General features: G+C 34.9%; 1 protein-coding gene across 1 annotated transcript in view; it reads right to left on the reverse strand.

Annotated features, from left to right (window-relative positions):
- SYT14 (synaptotagmin 14) overlaps positions 1–19,927 on the reverse strand; it is a 79,421-nt gene that overhangs the window by 49,884 nt on the left and 9,610 nt on the right. Inside the window, exons 2-3 of the mRNA XM_041477268.1 lie at positions 17,578–17,625; positions 3,301–3,465 (exon numbers count right to left, since the gene is read on the reverse strand). Coding sequence (XP_041333202.1) covers positions 3,301–3,465; positions 17,578–17,625 — 213 coding nt within the window. The remainder of the gene's footprint in view (positions 1–3,300; positions 3,466–17,577; positions 17,626–19,927) is intronic.

The raw sequence follows: 19,927 nt of genomic DNA on the forward strand, positions 1-19,927 counted from the left end.
AAAAAAAAAAATCTCACAGTTTAATGCCTTTGCTTGCCACTTCTCATTCAATTTTTATACCTTATTTGGAAACTTGGCTAAGAGAATTTATGTTCATAGCAAAACCTTTCCTTTATTTGGCTGACATGGGTCATGAGCAATTTTTAACCTATTGAAAGCTATTAATTTGCTTATTATGGACTCTAAATGCCATTTTTGAGAGAATATACTTTACAAATCTATTATTATGTAAAGAAATAGATAAGACCATAGTTTACCATACAAACATGGAAAACACTCCTAATTCAAACTAAAAAAAAAACAACCAAACAAAACCAAACCAAAACTCAACGAAGCAGATAACTGAAATTTCAGATAAGGAAAACACACACAACTGAAGGAAAAAAAATGGGTTTCTATTAGGAAATCATTCATTTCTTTACAGAAATAGCACCTCTGGAAAAGCATGTGTTGCTTTCTAAAATTTTACTATGCAGCCTGCAAAAGTATGTAAAATTGCAAGGTTTTACTTTTTCCTTACAAACTGCAATTGCAATTACCTTACCACACCAAGATTGGATATTGAAGATGGCACACAAAGTATCCATAACAACAACACACAGGTTTTCTTTTAAGACTACAACTTTAAGACAAGCCTCATTCACTTCTTTCTGTACTTAAAATAGCTTAATTGCCATTTCTTATTGAGTTTCTCATTTCTCATTGTGTCTTGAAATCATTATCTCACATATCCCAGAAATATTCTTAAGATCTACTGTAATGTAAATGCAAAAGAAGTTATTCCTTTTATTGTCATAGCACATTTTATGCAATGCTTTTAAAAGAAACAAAATAAAAATAACTTTCACAGAACAAGTTTTAACTTTCAGCAGAAGCCACACAAGGCAGAGAAGGCAAGAAAAACTGTATAGAGAAAGAGTAAAGTTAGAACATAGAAAAGGCATTTATCAATCAGCTTCTTTAAGTAATACTTTGGAAAGTAATTAACTTCCAAAAAATATCGGCACAATTAGAAAAAGAAGCACTGAAACAAACCTGGCACTTTCACTGACAGGAAACACTATTATTAAAGGTTTAAATTAGGTGAAAAAAGCAGGAACTATCATAAGTTTCAGGAAAGGCTGAAGAATGCAGTTTGCTGACAGACTCCTCACCTTTTCCTGCTGTCTTCTTATTACACAGCTCTCTTTCTAATTTCTTTGAGTTTTTCCTTTTACCCTCATTCACAATTGTAGTTGACACATTGCCTTCATCCTTTGAGATGGGTTTTCTTTTTCTGTCATAGAAGACTTCAGATTTCTTTTCTTTGATTTCATTAAGGCAACTAGGATGGTCATTGTGCATCTTCTTCAAGCTGGAATCTGATAATTTCTCCTTCTGTACTTCAACAAGCTTTGTTTCTAAATCTTGGGGAACATTAATACTGTGCACTTTATCAGAATCTTCAAAATCAGCTCCAGGTGACTGTGGTTTGATTTTTTTATGCTTGCGATTCTTAAAATTATCTGATACTGCATATAAACAATTATCTTGCTCCTCAATAGATTGCTCCACTGTAAGTTTTTTACTTTTCAGGTTACTATCCTTCAAGAATTTATCATTTACAAAACACTCATTTCCCCCTACTACTTCCCTTTTAAAAGGTCCTCCTACAGTCTTCAAATCCTGAGGTACTTCTGTATCACTGAGAGGATTATTATGATCTGTGCCTCTTAAGTGACACTGATTTTTGTTCAAGACATGGTCAGATACTCCAACTTGACTTGTACCTTTCTTTACAAAATCTAACGAATTAGAATTATGAGTTTCTTTGCATTCTGCAGCACCTCTTTTCGTTTTCATATTAATTTCCTGAGAATGAGTTAATGAGGGTGTGTGTTCCTCTCTGCCTTCCGCAGGTTTATCACTCTGCGTTTTGGAGCTCTCATCTTCTGCCCGCAGGCCATGGATCATGCTGGTTACTTGCTCTGTCACTGAGTCAGCTACAGAGTAGCCAACCTCACCAACAACGCTGGCCAGGTCATCCACGGCACTACTGAGCGTGTCCACCAGGGAAGACACAGAGGGAAGGCTCAGATTTTGCTGAAGGTTTCTAAAAAACGCCATTTGTCCAGCCTATTCAGCAACAGCTCTTAATACTGACAGGTCCTCTCTTTCACAAACTGATCATCTCTCTTTCTCCAGCTTCAATTTCAGAGCTATTTCTATCTCAAAAATCAATACATTTACCAGGAGAAGTTGCAGCTTTTCTCTTTTCATTCAATAATCATTGCAAATAATAAGAAAACAGCTAAATAAGTATCTTGAAGCCACAATCAACCAGCAAAACCATAGTCTTTCATCAACTGCAGCATCAACCAGCCATAATAAAATTCATTATTTTCAAAAACAAGACAACTGTGTGAGATGGACTTTTTTTTCCTATTCTAACCTGTGAAGAAGAAGTTGTGAGACATTTAAATTTTCATCAGTGTCACACTAAAACAGGTTTTTAACATAACACAACACACATCATAGAGACTTCTTCACCCCAAATATTTGTTGTCTTTTACATAAGGTAAGATACTTTGGAATATCAAGACTTGTTTTGTAGCAAAAAAGAAAGTTAATATGACAGAAAATTTCTTTTTTTTTTTTTTTTGCTTCCTTGAAAATTGAAAATAAAAATTTAGCTCCATCTTTAAGAGAGGTAGAGGGGAAGAAGGCCTCTTTGATTTCGCATTCTGTTTTTTGGTACCTGACTCTCTCAAGTCAGCTAACAAAGCCTGTTCAATTTTCACAGTACAAAAGTAGAAAGAGTTGTTTTACCAACCCTCAATATCTTTTTCAAGGTCTAATTTCTTTCATTACACATGATCATTAAAGATCTTATTGTATTAAAAAATATTCAATAAGGTGTTAGTCAGATATAAGATATCACTAAAATTAATCTTTAAAATTATTTTCCAGGTGAATAAAAGCAAGACCTTTTCCAAAAGTGTGGTGAAGGATTTTAACAGGCTGAGTGAAAATCCAATAATCCCATTCAAAAATTTACCTAAAAGGATTTAATTATACAAAATTATGGAATGTTTAAAATAAGCTCGAGTATTCTCTGAGTGCAAGAGAAGCATCTCCCCATAAGTAAATGCAAACTCTTTGGTTATATAGCTGTTGAATTTCTGTGGCTTGTGGATACAAAGGTTTGCTCCTTTCAAGTACTGCAGTCGCGGGAAAAGCCAATGTTGTCGTGTTGCTACATCCTGGTAAAAATGTGCATTCTTATAATTAAGTTTAGTACACTGTATGTCAGATACTTACAAAGTTTATCTTGTGAATTCTTTCTTGTAGTGTATCCTGAATCGAGATCTGGGAAACCACTAACATTTTCAATACACATCTTCTTATTAATATATAGGAAAAGTAGTAGCATGAGAATAATGAATACCCCGACTGCAGACAGGAATCCAATTGCTTCCGGAGATACTAAAAGAAACAGAAATAAACACATTTTAAAAAACTTTGTAAAGGCTTGTAAATTGTAATATTATCAGAATTGATCATTAACATATAACTCAAAAGATGCAAATATATATGCCAGATATAATTAAAAGCCCACCGTTTAAATCTGAGTTAATGCTTAATCACCTTTTCAAAAAACAGAAAAGCATCTGGTCCTAATCTGAGAAGAACTGATGCTGTGAGCAAGAGGTTCTGATGGAGGACTGGACAGTCTCTGCAGAAGAATGGGGAGATTATCAGAAGCTGCCAAAACCAATGATTTCTGATGGAACACCTGAGTGACAGCCCTGGAAAGGAGCTAAGAGCTCCCCATCTCCTGGATGTTTGGCTGCCTCTGCTCAGGGCCAGCTTTGAGACAGCGCTGTTGAGCCTTTGCCCTGTCCACCTCGTCATGTTCAGCACCTGGCTCCTCTTCCCTCAGGGACCAGCTGGCCCACGAAGCCCTCTGGCAAGCAGGATACTTAATGAGCAAAAAACAGAGTGAGAAAAACCATGTATGGTCATTTGTATATGAACCAAGAAAGATCTAATAGAAAGTGAAATAGAGATAAAGCACACTTAAAACCAGGTGGGGGGGAAAAAAGGCCAAAGTAGACTGACATGCCTTAGAGAATATGTAAAATAAAGAATATGTAATTGCTATTAAGCAGATAACGGCAAGGCAGTATTGGGGATCTTTGAAAGGTGTAGAATCTTTGACATCCACCAGCATCTAACAACATCATTTACACAATTTAAGACTGTCAAGGAGCAGGTTTTAGAAATATGAAATCTGCAAATAGATGTCTGCTTCCATTTGCAGATTTGCAAATCTGCGAATTGAAGCAATGGAAAAGAGTATTTAAATGGCAGCTTGTTTATTTGAAAGGGAAGTGGGCAGGGAAAGGGATATAGAAGAGCAGCAACCCAAGAAGCTAGAAATGTGAGAAATAAGTAAAACTTATAAATGCAGTTCAAGATCAAGAGAGGGCAGATCTTTTGAAAGGAGTGCAGGCATCCACAGACTATAATGAAGCTGAGCTCCTTCATTAATAAAGGCTGCCAGGGTCTCAGAGGGAAGGCCCTTAGGAAACCCAGTGGCCTCTCTACAAGCTCTGTATCTAAACAACTTGTAGCAAAAAGTTAAAATAGTGACAGGATTGCAAATTTGTTATGAAGTAGGGTAGGAGGTTAAAGTGAAGGGTTATAAAACTTCAATTCAATAAATTTGTGTGCAATTTATAGGCAAAAATGTGGTAGAACTCAGTAACTACATGAATTAACAACCATGTAAAGCATTACAGAATTGTGATTTCTAGTGATATGTAACAGATTAATTAATCTGTTAACTGGTTTATTACTAGTGTACTGATAATTGAGAAACACTATGTCTCAAACCTGCATTCTAAATAGGAAGAGTAATATCTAAGAGTGGATTTTATGGCCACAACACACAGACAACACATATTTAAGAGCTGAACACAACTACATTAATCTGGATGAAAACTGGGATTTCACATATCACTTTTCTTCCTCCTGACTTGCAAGACTACACTCAGCTCCATAAATCCCATTCTTGGGGGTTGATTTTTTTTTTCTATTTAGTAAAGATTTATGAAGCTTTATCAGATTTACAAATTATGTTTGCTAAGATCTTGGCACTTCATTTTAGAGCTATAGTGCTGCATGGCAACATCTTTCACTATTTAAAAAGGAGTGGAATTAAAGAACAGTTGGCAACAGACTCAGCATTCAGAGAACGCAGAGAACAAAAGGACAAGACACAGGAGTCCGAAATAACTACAAGAAGAGTTCCAAATGGAGATGAGGTGGGAAAAATCCAGAATGAGAGGAGTTTATCACTGGAACAGATTGCCTAGATCAGTTATAGAATCCAACTTCAATGTTATCCCTTCTTTGAGCAGGGAACTGAACTGTAAATTACTTTCCCAGGAGCCTTCCAAATGAAATCATTCTCCGATTCGACATATGCCCTTTGTAAATCTGGGCTCATACATCTATGTAAAAGTACTGACTGAGAAACACATGCAGTTCCACAACCTCCTCAGTTCATTTTGTAGGATGACAGTGAACATTTGTGACTGTGGTGCTGTTCTTAAATTATTATACAGGTGTCTTTTAAATCTGACAAACAAAGAAAGATCCAAATAAATGTGCCTTGCACCATGAAAAATAAATTGGACAGATTTGCACTTCTGTTTTGAGCTGGAACATACAGACCTATCTAAAACTGTTTTTGCTTCACTTCTTATATCTGACCAGAAGAGATCAAGTAACATTTTGCCTAAACTGGCCCTGAAAATTTTCCCATGAAAAGGAACTTGCCAACAACTTCAACTGAGACATCCTGCTGCATCAAGAGGGGTAACAAGGTGAGAAAAGTGGATTTCTATTCTGGAACAGAGGGGAAAGTCAGCTAATTTTTTTTTAAATTAATATTTTATTTATCATTAACTTTGGCATGTGTCAGGCATTCCTTTATTGTTTGTCACGTGTCTATTTACCAATTTTCATTGAATCTTCCCACACGCAGGAATACCCTGAGATTTGACAAAAGCTTCAGTTAATATATATTAATTTTTTACCTCAAAGCTTAACAGATGAAATCTCCCCAAGTTCTGCTGGCAGTAGGCATGCTCCCACCCCTTCCAAGACTGCATATGGATAACTGAGAATATCTAAGGCTATTGAAACAACAGCCAGTTTTCTCTGAATTATTGATCCTGACCCAGATGAGACCAGGGACTGGGCCCAGAACAGAAAACCTTCATTTTCAATAAGTTGCTGCTATAACATCTATCAAACACAGAGGCAGTGGCAGAAAAGGCAGCAAGAGGGAACTGTAATTCACCAGAACACAGGGACCAGCAGAAGTGAAAGAGCAGTAGAAGGTGGCACAGGTTAATGATGTTCAGGCAGGAAATCAGTGTGAGAAGGTGTGACACAAATTTGGGGTACATGGTACAAGTCAGAAAGCGAAAAGAAGGCAAAAAAGAAGACAGATCAGAAGGCAGATAAAGATCATGGGACCTTTGAATGAACTATGAGAATGATTGCTTTGTCATTGGATCAGGCTGTCCTAGGCAACTTCACCTGAATTCCATGTCCACACTGCTTCGAGCAGGAGATTTAACTGAATTCCCTGTCATGAAAGGATTCTCAACAAAGGGCAGTGACAGTCTCCTTTTAATAGGATATATTAACTGTACAGCATCTTCAGGGAAAAATTGTCAAATATGTCACACTTGAACTTTTCAAACAGTAGGTTTAAATTGCAATTTTTAAATTTTTAAACATTTTTACTTATGCTTATGCTGCTCAGCAATCATGTGCCTTGGTCCATCAAAATACGTGCTTAAGGAAGTTAACCACAACCTAAAAGGAACTGAAAGCTGGATACTTTGGGGGTTTTTTTGCCTCCAGTACTTCATGGATACTAAGTAGTTAAAAAAGGCACTGTCTGAAAGCCTTATAGTTCTCTATGGAAACACAGTATCTGATGACATTTTTCTGGATGAAAAGAGAAACATTGGCTGATACCTTACAAAAAGAATGAAACTTAAGCCGCAGAAAAACTAATTAATTATTTATGTAATTCAGTGTGAACATAGGACTTGAAAATTATATTTCTGTATCAATTTGCACTCATGTAAGGAGTCTTAGAAGACTTGTTCACAGATTAGGTAAATTATCAAGCTGAAATCCTGTAAAATATTTCCATTATAAAGCCAGGGGGAAAAAAATGTACTTCAATTTTCCACATGAAATGTGCACAGATTCCCATCTTTGAATACAGGTTTTATACATCACATTAATCCTTCAGTTAGTTTCTCACAGGTTAAGTGTCAAGCAGGTATACCTTGCAGACAGAAAAAAATTTAAAATTCTTTTTTACATAAAAAATACATCTATACCACATTCACCACCAGAATTATTTTGATTCAAAACATATTGCAATAAATTCTGAGTTGTCTGGGAATTAATTGTACCATGAAAAGCATTTCAAAAGCTGTTGGAGGTTCCCAGTGGTTTCTTCTACTATCAGACACCAGTAGGAAACTATTATATAAACACCAGCTATAACTATTTTCTCATAGTTATCCTTTAAATTCAAATGTCCTACTTCTATAAATTTCATTATTATTTTTCGTTCTTAAGAACAACACCAATAAAATTCTGAATTTATGCTTGAAATTCATTACAATATAAGGCAGTTTTTGAAATACTAAAAGAGCAAATGTCTTTCTACAAAGTTACCAAGACTAATTGAATTGCTGGCTATGGAAGTGGCATAGAAAGTCATAGTCACTAGAGAAGTATTACCTTAACATCACTTTAATTCTATTTTGTTGTTATCATCACTAGAATCAGAAGTATTAGAACAGAAACTTACCATCTCTTCATCTTAAATATCGAATTAGCACCTCTTTGTCAAATAATAAATTATTTATGACATAATTTTTCATTTCAAAAAGTTGTTTCAAACTCATCAGAAAATGATGTCATTTCAAATATATATCACCAGAACAACAAAAATCCTCAGGCATTTTAAAAAGATGAAACATTTTTAATATGAAATTTAAAAGCATTTACTTTTTTATTATGTATCTAGTCCCAAACTTTATTTAATATTAAGTCAATTATTTTTGGAGCTTTCACACTCTACACCATACCACTGACTTAGTAATGTACAAAGCCACACAGTTATCTTAGTGACATTTCAATTATTCATTTACAAATGCAATACTATCTCTTCTGTATACAAATTAAGTAACTAGGGGGTATGACCTGAAAAATGTCAATTACCTTTAGGATCCTAGCACAAAAAAAACATTTGAAATTTAACATGTAAGCTTGTTTTTATTTATAACTTGGGTTTTGGGGTTTTTTTTTACAACTTGATCTAAGATACTTTAGCCTTTTAAATTCTTTTAAATATACAGGAGTGTTGTTTTGTATTTAGTCCTCAAGAAGAATGATTTACTATTATTCATTCTTTACAGCATTACATCTTGACATTCCCTGAAAATAATCTGTGCTGTCCAGCTCAAAATATTTTCATCCAAATGCCATTCACTGCTGCTTGTCACTTCTTTCCAACTTTGCCACTAGCACAAGAAATTAACATATTTTTAGAAAGCTGAGCAGGTTACTGAACAAAACAACAAGATTTGTGCCTTAGTTGCCTTTTCTCCATGCTCAAATTATTTATCTCCAAACAGGATGTATTTATTTCTCATAGACAACTCATGTCATAACAGAAAAAAGCCAAACAAATCCCTCTACACCTGAGTCTGCTCACAAGTGAAATACTTTGGTCTGATTACTCAACAGGAGTAGGGACTGTACTTTCATACGTGTCAATTGACATGTAAATTTCTTTTGCTAATTACATAGGATTGTCTCTTCTTTACACGTAAGTAACTGAACTTGAAGGCTACCTCAGATTTCATGCTCTTTCCATACAGCATTTCTTTAACAATGGAAACTCAAAACACACGTTTCACAGCAATTTGTGACCCAGTACATAATTAGTATCTTTCTGTTTGCTGGAGTAGTTGAAGAAGCAACAAGTGAATAAAACCTTTTGTAGCTAAACAAAATGCTACACATACAGGGGGTAATAGTTTATCCACTGTTGCCTTAGAATTCTGACTAAAAACATTAAATTCTTGACTAACTGCACTGTTTCAAAAACATGAACTATATATGGCAGCATCACTATTAGAATGCTTTCCCATATAAAAAACAAAAGCAACTGTACCACAAAAATTGACTAGCTGATGTTGCTGCTAAAAATCAGTGACAATGAACTCTAAACATTTTATTGAACACATCACAAGACAAAATTCTAAACATATATCCTATGATTCCTGTTTTGTTCTTTCCTCTATCTCCCATATAAAACACTGGAGTATGAAATTCTCTTCTTAAAAATTACCTATTTCTTCTACGTTTTGCCAAAACAAACATCAGGAAGTCTTTCAGCTCAACTTAAAACACACAATTACATCTCATATATCAATGCGTTTAATTTTTTAGTTATGTTTAGGAAGCATTAAAACTGAAGTTTTTCTGTATAAAGATGCTGTGCCCTCCAATTCCAAACTGCTTTTTGCCTTTCCTGATGCATCACAGTCTTTTTACCTTGGCCCACTACTGATGGCTACAGCTCTCAGCATACTTTGCTAAATACATTTTATTCTGCCAGTCTTATGATGTTCCCTCCTCTGCATTTGTTGCTCCTGCCTCCTGCACTTTGTTGGACAGCAAGTTTACATACTCTCCAGTACAAATTACAAGCCCCTGCAACATGAGCCACCTGTACTTCAACACTTCAAGTATCGACGTCCAGGACACAACCCTGAGTGACAGCAATTTCAAATGAGCACAAACTTGAAATGACGACTCCATTCAATTTCAAGGCAAAACTGAAAAGAGTGCTGCAGTTCCTAAATAAGAAAATTATAAACAATTCCAGCAACATGAGCCTCTCCGAAGTCTTTTAAGACTGACAGAACGAAACTGGGATGAAAATGGTTCTATATGGAATAACAATGCCCTTTAAATGGACCTTTTAAAAAAATACTGAGGAACACCCAAAATTTTTATCACCTGAAGTGATACATGATGCTACTTTTGGGTTAATTTTAAAAAAATGTCACAATAAGCAAAAAATAAATGTCTTTGTTTACACAAAAAGTCTACTGGAAGTAGTGTATCATGAAAGCAACACTGGTCTAACTCCACTGTCACTCCTACTCCAGTGGAAATTTATCAGAAATAATAACAATATATTTAACATTCTGTTTCTGTAATTTCACCCTGGCTGTGGGATATTATGCACTGCTGCAGAGACAAAGCAGAACTCATTTTTCCCTTTGTCTCCTTAATATCTAATTACAAGGACTAACAAGAAAAACACATTTTAACATCTAGATTCCAGGAATTCTTGCACACAGGAAGAAATTCTAGAATGTATTTTAATTAACAAAATCAGTTTATTTTATTTTATTACCATCAATTAAATTACTTGACTAAATAATTACATCAAATAAAGTTCATTTACTTCATAAAATACAATTCTAGAATGAATACCCTGAGCTGGAAGGGGCCCACAAGGATCAAAGTCCAATTCTCAGCCCTGCACACACCATCCCAAAGAAGTTCATTGTCCAAATGCTCTTTGAGCTGTGCCAGGCTTGGTGCTGTCACCACTGCCCTGGGGAACCTCCTCTGGGTGAAGAGCCTTGTCCTGATACCCAACCCAAGCCTGCCCTGACACAGCTTCAGGCCATTCCCCGGGTCCTGTCACTGGGCACCACAGAGCAGAGATCAGTGCCTGCCCCTCCTCTTCCCCTCACCAAGAAGTTTTACCTGCAGTGAGATCTCCCCTCATTCTCCTCCAGACCTACTGACCTCAGACACTTCTAACTCGCAGGTTGTGATAAAACCAGCTTGGTTCATTACAATAACTAATTACATCCATAACTGCACAAAAATGCTTGTGGCAGCTCTAGCGCTGCCTCTACAGATTGTCTTTTCCAGGATTCTTCTCCCTTTCTTTTAAAATATCATGCTGAAACTGTCTTTTGCTGATAAATTTAATTACAGGGAAAAGAGGACGCTTGGCTCCAAAATACCATTGATCTAAGAAAGAATGTAGGAGTAACTGAAGCCATAATCTGAGATGGAGATTTAAACTTTTGACAGAAATCTTTTAATTCCTAAATCCTTATGTGCTGGAAAAGTTGTCAGCCTGCCATCCCTGCTGATTTACCAGTCCCTCAATGCCTTTTCTCTCTTACATAGAATTCATCTCTGATTAAATAATATCTCACAACAGAAATCTCTGAAAAGAACATTTCTTTTGCAAAAGATGCAAAGGAAGCATCACATTTGCCACTTAGAATAGACACTGATCATGGAATCATCTTGATTACCTCCAAATCCCAATAATCTGTTGCAATTACATAGCATATTACATGACTATTATCCATGCAGTTGGTAAGAGAACAGCAGTGATTATAATTTTTAATGGTATTCTCAAATAATCTTCCCAAAGTAAAAGTATTAAAGGCCCACAGGGGTCTAGAGACTTGTAGTTTGAAAGTTCATACTCATCACAAAGTAGCTCTCCACTATGGGGAAAGAAAAATAATCTATGCAATAAAAATATTTTAAAAACTAATTTTTCCCTATCAGACACTACAATTAACAACAAAGCATGAGACAATCCATGTAATCCAAAAGTAATTAACCAGGATATACAGCAAAGTAAAAATTATTATATGAACATGAGAACTTGAGCGAAGAAATGCCACAGTTTGGATATAGCAAAATTCTTACACACAAAACTTGCCACGGAAGAAAAGATATTGCCATAGCCGGAATTAAGTGACCCCAGTAGCTGCTGCTTTCCAAAACACTCCAAACACAGGAAAACACACAAAATAATATTCTGCTTCCTCTATGGACATCAGTAAGATCAAAGAAAAGTATTTACTCTGTATTGAATTTTCTCCAATCCAAAACATGTACATACAGATTACTTTTCCAACAGAGTTCAAATTCAGAATATATATTCTGTTGGTGTTAATTTTAACATTATTACTTTTTTTTAACATGTACCAGTATGTCTAAATATCTCCCAAGCATATGAAGTTTAGTATCCATGGGATAAAAAAATTTTCAAGCCTTGAAAAAAATAAGTATTAATTAGTATTTTCTTCATATATTATAAAAGTAGCTTTAATTGTTTATAGTTTCTAAATGATGAGGTTTTATTCCTCTTTGTAAAAAGAGAAAGTGCACTTTATTTTGTACTGTCCAAATCTGAACCTCTAAATGAGCATAGAAATAACATATTTACATTTTACATTAATATGAGGATATCTAATAGAAAGAAATTTGCTACCATCTGTGACATCACCCTTCTCTTGTTGAAGAACAAGTAGTTCTACCAACTGGATGACAGCAGCAAGAAAGGGGAAAATTATTTTATTTCTTTTTCAGAGCCAGCTACTTAGTGTAGACTAAGTACACAAATTACTTAGTAATTACTTAGTATTACTTAGTCCTGAGTACTTAGTGTAGACTTACACAAATAGTGTAAGATAACTTGAGTATCAGATGCAGTTGACTTTCAACTTAATAATGTTTTTACTGTAAAATGAAACTAATGAATAAATGTTACTTTTTGCCATTTGGAATAAGTGCATTTGGCAGCTTAACATTCAGACACATGCAAAAGGATAAGGACAGTTGACCAGAACATTAAAGAGGAATAGTTCTACTTAAAACATACTTCTGACAAAGCAAAAATTCACACCTTCTTATCTTTTCAAAATTATTATTACAAGTGACATTTTTCATTGTCAGATGAAGACATTGTCTTTTTGCAACTTCTCTTTTGCATATTAAAGAGAGTACTTTTGTTCCATTCTTAGTCACAAAGTCAGTTTGCTGAATAATTTCCTTTGTTTGCAAGACTGTCACAACAATAGAAAAGAAAGAACATCTTGCAAAAGAAAAAAAGGGCTTAAAAATAATTTTTAAACTTCTGTGCAACTCAGCCCTTACTTGGATACTCAATCTACATTTCCATTAATTAAATACAAAACACACTGCTGAGTTAGAAATATCACTTTGCGCTACTTCAGAAATAAACAGGTGAAAAATGTTGGGTGAAAGAAACCTAAAAATAATACAGCCAGATATTTTCTCCTTTAATGTCACTTCCATGTCACACAATGAATACACAGCAGAATATATTAAAGACTAGTTTCTTCAGTTACAGCTCAATATCGTAAACACTCATGACAAATCTCTCTTGTTTGTAGAAAGAGAACTTTAAACAGCCTTAATTAAAATATTACTAATCTAACAACAGCTAACTCAAAGTTAGACTTGCAGTTGCACTATACAGGTAAAAAAGATATATTGTTCTCAAGCCTAATCTCAAGTTCCCTGAATTCTTGTCTGTCCACAGCAAATAACCAAAGGAACAACTTATAAAAATATCCTGACTCTCTCAAAAACAGCCAGCTGGATACTAGGACAATATCCAGCAAAACCACAAACTGTTAACTGAGTTGTTTCAGAGAAACTCTGTCACCTTCTGATGTCAAAAACTAAGCAGGACTCTTCTTTCCACAGTCAAGTCTTCAATTTGTGTTGTCAGAAATGTGTAAACACAAACTTGCATTAAATAATAGAAGTAAAGATGTTAATTTATAATAAAAGCAAGAATCTACTTTTCCATTTTTCTAATTTCCAGATTTCTGTAATGTGTAAACATAAAACCACACAAACACTTCAACAACTTAACTATGTTAAACATAGGAGACACGTATTTCGGTGATTCCCTAATAGCTGGTCATACATCTTTAAAATTCTTTTTACAAGCTGTGAAGTGACTTGTTCAGTACTTTGTAGCTATTAGATGTTATATAACAGCCACAAAATACTCCCATTTTCAGGACAAACATTCCCTATATTTATGAATTTAGAGGAAGCCTCTTTAAAAATACATAAGAATTAGTTTTTAAGGCTTTCCAGAAAAGCCCATTAGTCTCCTTACTCCTGATCAGCTCTTTGCAGATTCTTCTCAAAAATGTATGAATCTGCTAAAAAGAAACCAAGTTAAAAAACCTGTAAAAGTACTGCAATCCTTCTTGTGCAGCCTAGAGGGGGACCCACCACAGTCTCTCTTGGGCAACCACAAAACTATAATAACATTAATGTGACACAGGAGGAGGCCTGTGCCCGACAATTGCTACATCTTTGGGTAGCAAATCTGAGTCCTGTATCAGTACCATACTGGGATCATATTTACACTAGAACTGACATAATCTCAGATATTCAATGAACATTATAACTGGTACTTGCAAACCTCTGAGTCTATCATTTAAACTGATATAATCTGAGAAATACAAAACCTAAAAAACAGGAAAATTGAGTTTCAAGTTATTTTCATTTTTACTGCGGAATAATCTTAGAGCAGACATTTCCTTTTTAAGGCTTAGATTTTGCTTTTACAGCTATGCCTTCAACTACAGCCAAGAAGTTTTCGTTATGTTATTTGAGCTAAATGGTGTAGTCACAGCTTTGAAGACCTTTCTGGTTCCTCTACGCATTTCATCATCTGATACACCAAGGTTCCTATTTTCATAGAAAAAAATGAAAGGGCAAGAAAAATACAATTTAGGAATGCGTTACTTTGCTGACTAGAAAGAAAAATTAACCACCAGCAATAGGTGTTCTTCAAGCCATATAATCCCCATACAAATTGTAATTACATTCCATCACTTGAAACCAGAAAGTTTTCCCATGTATTATTCATAGAAGACACATGCTTGCTTGCATTCTTACTTTTCCCTTTTCCCTATTCAGTGCAGGAAAAAAAAAGATGAAACATCACTGTTTATCCTCTTAGTTGCTTCTCAAAAGCCATGTACTTGGAAGCACTTAACAAAGATGGACAGACAAGCAAAGCACAAATGTACACTGCAAAACTCCAGTTACTTATTGCAGGCTATTTACTACTAATATTTCTTTCAGAGGTTCCATATAGGCATTCCAGCTCCAGTCACAGGCCAGTCACAGTTCCCCACCATCCGCTGGCAGAAAGCACAAGAGGCTTTCAGGCAAATAGCAAATGGAGAACCATTTTGTCAAACACCACCATCTCTCAAAGCCTCACAGATAGTAGTCGATTAAAATGAGGGAGTGGATGAATGCCAGGAGTGCTGGAATGTACTCTCCTGATGCCACAGTCACACAGACACCAGAGAAAAAGGAGAAGGGCACACTGCAACCTTACCCCGCACCAGACAAGACTGCAGGGAATTACCCATGTGTCAGTGTGAACGCTTAACCTGTCCATTCAACTTCTACTGTGAGCTCACAGACCAAAAACCAGCTTAGCTTTCAGGGCACAGCCAAGAGATGGGAAACTCCATCCTGTATAAGCTTGACATGAGCACTCAGTGACATTAAGGACAGAGCTGGAAGGTCTGATTTGACCAGCTCGAGACAGCTGATAGCCAGGAACTCTCAGCTTGGAAATGCCTTCCTATTCTGAGGATATCAGTAGAAATCTTGAGTCTGCAATCTCAACCTGCCAAGCAAGCAGAGCTGGACAACTGGCAAATAAAGTGATCCTTAGGAGCCCAACCTTGGCCAGACAACAAAAACATCATGAATGTGCATCAGAAGATGTAAAGTCTTAAATAAAGTAACCAAAAGTCTTATTTATTTAAGACGTTGCAGTACAACGGCAAGCACCTTCTGCTTTAAAGGTACACATCGAGTAGAGAGCAAAGACAGACAAGAATGCACCAAATCGTGCACCACAAGGAGAAATTTGCCAGTAACATAGGGACACACAAGGTCAGAATATACATGGAAACTCATATGACCTAAAAAGGAACCCAACACAATGCAAGTATAAATGGCACTAAAAGGATATTTCTCTTTTAATCACACTTACCCCTAGGCTAATTTATAACCACCAATGCTAAAACACAAGTTCCATGCTATTTTTATTTAATTTATTGTATCAATGGCTAACAGAGCTTAGAATTCAATGCTCAAACATAACACAGAATCTTAAAAAAACAAACAACACATCTTTTCAATTTAACTTCCCAGCAATTAACATTAAAACCATACAGCACTGTCTCCAAGAACACAGAAAATTTGTTTTTCTTAAAATCAGTACAGCATTCTAAAATCAACAAGGATTAGCAAGATTAACAGCTCTTGAAAGTTTATCAGAAGGCTTTCAGAAATTCCAATGAGTTTTCCAATTCAGAAAGATAAACAGGAGCTATTACAGAAGGAATACATAGCACTGTGTGTACCACCTTATCTGTCAATGGGAAAAAGTGAGACAGCAACAAAAAGAAAAAATTCTGCTCCCCTCCAAAATGAGTAAGAATTTTATAAAAGCAAGATCTAAATGATTCATAGTTTAGAGAAGCGGAGAAATGTTCTTAATTACAGTACTGTAACACATACACACTCAAAAATTCTTTCAACAGATACTTGGAAAAGATTACTTGTCACCATAAAGCTATTCTGACCTTAACTGGTAAGCTTAATTCTGATTAATTTAAGCATTGTCAAATAAATGTTTCAATAAACCCAAACAATTTTACCAAAATGTCTCAGTGAATGCAATGGAAACTGAGAGGACAAGCAAAACTTCTTCCCACAGAGTACAATGTGGTTTGACAATACTATTGAGGCAGTATAACACTCAAAAGAGTTGTCAAAAGAGTCTTGCAACTTTACTCCTCTCCCACCACGTTTTCTTACTCCTTCCTTTTGAAAGCACTGAGACTCTTCTGACCTAACCGAGACCCAATTCAAGGAACTCACCCTTGAAGAAACCTTATTTTTTTTTTGAATTAGCTTTCAGATGAGAAGACATAAATTCAACAGCACTGCTGCAGGAAGGAGCATAGGGCTGCCAAAAGGGACAGAAAACAGAACTGTATCTAGCCTTTACATCAGCTGAGCTGTTCTGTTGAGCTCCAACTTCAGTCACTGCAGCTCAGCTTTAAGGTGTAACATACTCCCCTGGAGCACAGCTCTGCTCTGTGCTCTCTCAGTTGCTGGTCTCACTATTGCTGCAGCTGTTTGCAAAGAAGTTTGAGTCATTAGGATCTTACCTGAAATAAGAAGCAGAGATTGCCAGTTCATTACATCAGTTTTTTAAAACATCCTCACAACTTTCTATTACTAATGAAAATAATATAATCCTACAAATATCTGGATAAAGTGAAGATCAAAGTTTTCATGGTTACCCATCACAGCTAAACAACATTAACAAATTCCACATAACACAGTGAATTTTGGAAAAGCACATTTTTCCCTCTTGTGAAAAATCAATTTTTATTTTATAATTTCACTATTTTTTCCTATTGACATTGTCAGCATCAAAAGATTCTGCAACACAAAGATGCAGTACTAAGATCCACAAAAAGTCAGGGCATAACACTGGGCAGCAGATGTCTCACCAGGAATATTCACAAGCTAAGGAGTTCACTTTCACAAATAGTTGCTCACCTTTTCTGATGCAGATCAGTTCATGTACACCACAAGTTCGTTCTCCACCTGTGTGGAAATACACCATTAGAAAATAGTAACAAATAAAATGTATTTCATTTCTTTATAAGGCTTATAAACAGTGAAAAAGAAAGCTCCAAAACTCCATCAATTAATAAAAATGCAGAAGACTGGCTTAACAAATTTTGAAATTATACATTAAATACTTTGGAAAAAACCAATAAATGTACCCTTGGCTTAATATCACTAATGGTGGTAGAGTTTGAAGAGTTTTACACTGAATTTATACAGATAAAATTACAAAAGCAAGCACCTTAACTGAAGCCACACTAATGTTTCCCACGTATAGGCATAATTTCCTGTTTGGAGAAAACTACCCTACAAAAGAATTGTGAAAAAATCAAAAAAATTTCCAATACAATAGAATGCCAAAATAACATCATGATTACCATCCACAGTAATAAAAAACCAGATTTTAAAAATCCCCAAAAACCAACCCTATTAGCAAATACTTGGAATACAGAATTTCTCCTTTAGATATTTTTTAAATTAAAAAACTAGCTGTATAGACCTTGAGATATTTATTCAAGAATAATAAAATTGTTGCTACAAATACTACACTTTTGTTTACCTTTTAATAAAGATGATTTTAATTGGAATTACAACTCATAAACAAAACACCAACACATAATATCTAAACTTAAAATATTTTGGAGTGATATGCCCCATGATCAAACCTTAAAATTCCAAACTACATCAAGCTATGGCTTCTCTTAAGTACACCCCAACCCACTCAGCCTTTTTCCACTGACAACAAAAGCATACATGGATATGAATATAGAACTGAGGGGAACTGCCTGAGATTTAATACCCAGTTCTCTGCAATCTCATGAAAATACAAAACAGAGTTTCAAAACCTCACAAAACATCTATTTCATATCCATTAATCACTCCTTGGCTCCAGACACTTCAAAACACAGTAAAACAATCTTTAGGTAACAACATTCTCCCCCTCTCAAAAATATGGAAATACATTATATAGCACTTATTACTCTCCTCCATTCCACAATAAATTAATTATGACATACAATACAGCATGTAATGATATCAACCAATACTTCAAACCCTTAACTGATAACAGTAGCAGATAGTATTGTAAAGCTTTAAGAAAATACCCATATTTCTACTTAAATCTACACTTTAAAGAAATAACTGTAGGAAATCCATATATTGGAGTGAGAAAGGACAAAAGGGATCAAATAAATAGAATAAAATGTAACTCTTCTAAAATAAAATTAAATGTCTGTGAAAGTAAAAATAATCTGCATTTTATATCAACATACTCAGAAATATGAAATACAAGCTTCAAATGTACTCTGGAGTGGGAAATTAAGTATCAGTGAGTCTGATGATCCCAGGCGTTTTGTAGAGTCATCACCCTTACAAAATCCCGTTGTGATAGCAATATAATTCCCTCTTTTGAGTGCATTCTAGAAGCTAGGCATCATCCTTTTCATTCAGAAAGGATTTTGAAAGGAAAACATGAGAAAAACTAAATTAAAAATATAATCCGCTTTTATAATAACAAGGCATTACAGAACAAACAAACAAAACTCAAAACCAGATAAGGGAGGAGATTACAATCTTCTTTAAAGTCATTGCAATCATTTTTAGGGAACAAAAGATAAACCAGAAGACTGACTGCAAGTCTTCTCCCTAGAATTTTCCCCTGTTAGTTTTAAATTCAGCAGCGAAGAAAAAAATAAAAATTATTGCAAAAAATAAAGAATTTTTAATTACACAGATGCCAGACAGTTAAAAATAAGGATTCACCTTAAACTCACTGACGGAAGAGAGCAGCAACAGATTTTAATTATATTCACTGCTCTCAGTGAAATCAACCAGTTTGAAATTGTATCACAAAATACTAATTCTAGATTCAGATTCTGCATTGCTGTCTATTGTTTTATAAAGCAAGAGATCTTTACTCAAACACTCAGCTTCTAATTTAAGATGGTCTTCCAATAAATAAAGACTTTACATTAATCAACATGTTGTTTTTTATTGACCACAAGGTTATAAAATAAATTCATACCATTTAACAGGCATACAGTCGGGATTTTATTTCTTTTCATTTTTCTAGAAAATGCTAGAATGTTATTTCTTTTTTTAATAGGTGATTCATTTATTACTTTTTTTCAAACTGTTTTTGGATGGAAATCAACCATTAAATAAAAATACATCAAATGATATAAAGTTTAAAGAAATCATATTTTATATTTTAAATTAACGTACTAAAGACATGGAATTTTATCCTAAATTGACTTGGACTGATTCTTCTTTTCCCCTG

Source organism: Pyrgilauda ruficollis, unplaced genomic scaffold (genome assembly GCF_017590135.1).
Source record: "Pyrgilauda ruficollis isolate IOZ18807 unplaced genomic scaffold, ASM1759013v1 scaffold4, whole genome shotgun sequence".
In the NCBI taxonomy this organism is placed as follows: Eukaryota; Metazoa; Chordata; class Aves; order Passeriformes; family Passeridae; genus Pyrgilauda; species Pyrgilauda ruficollis.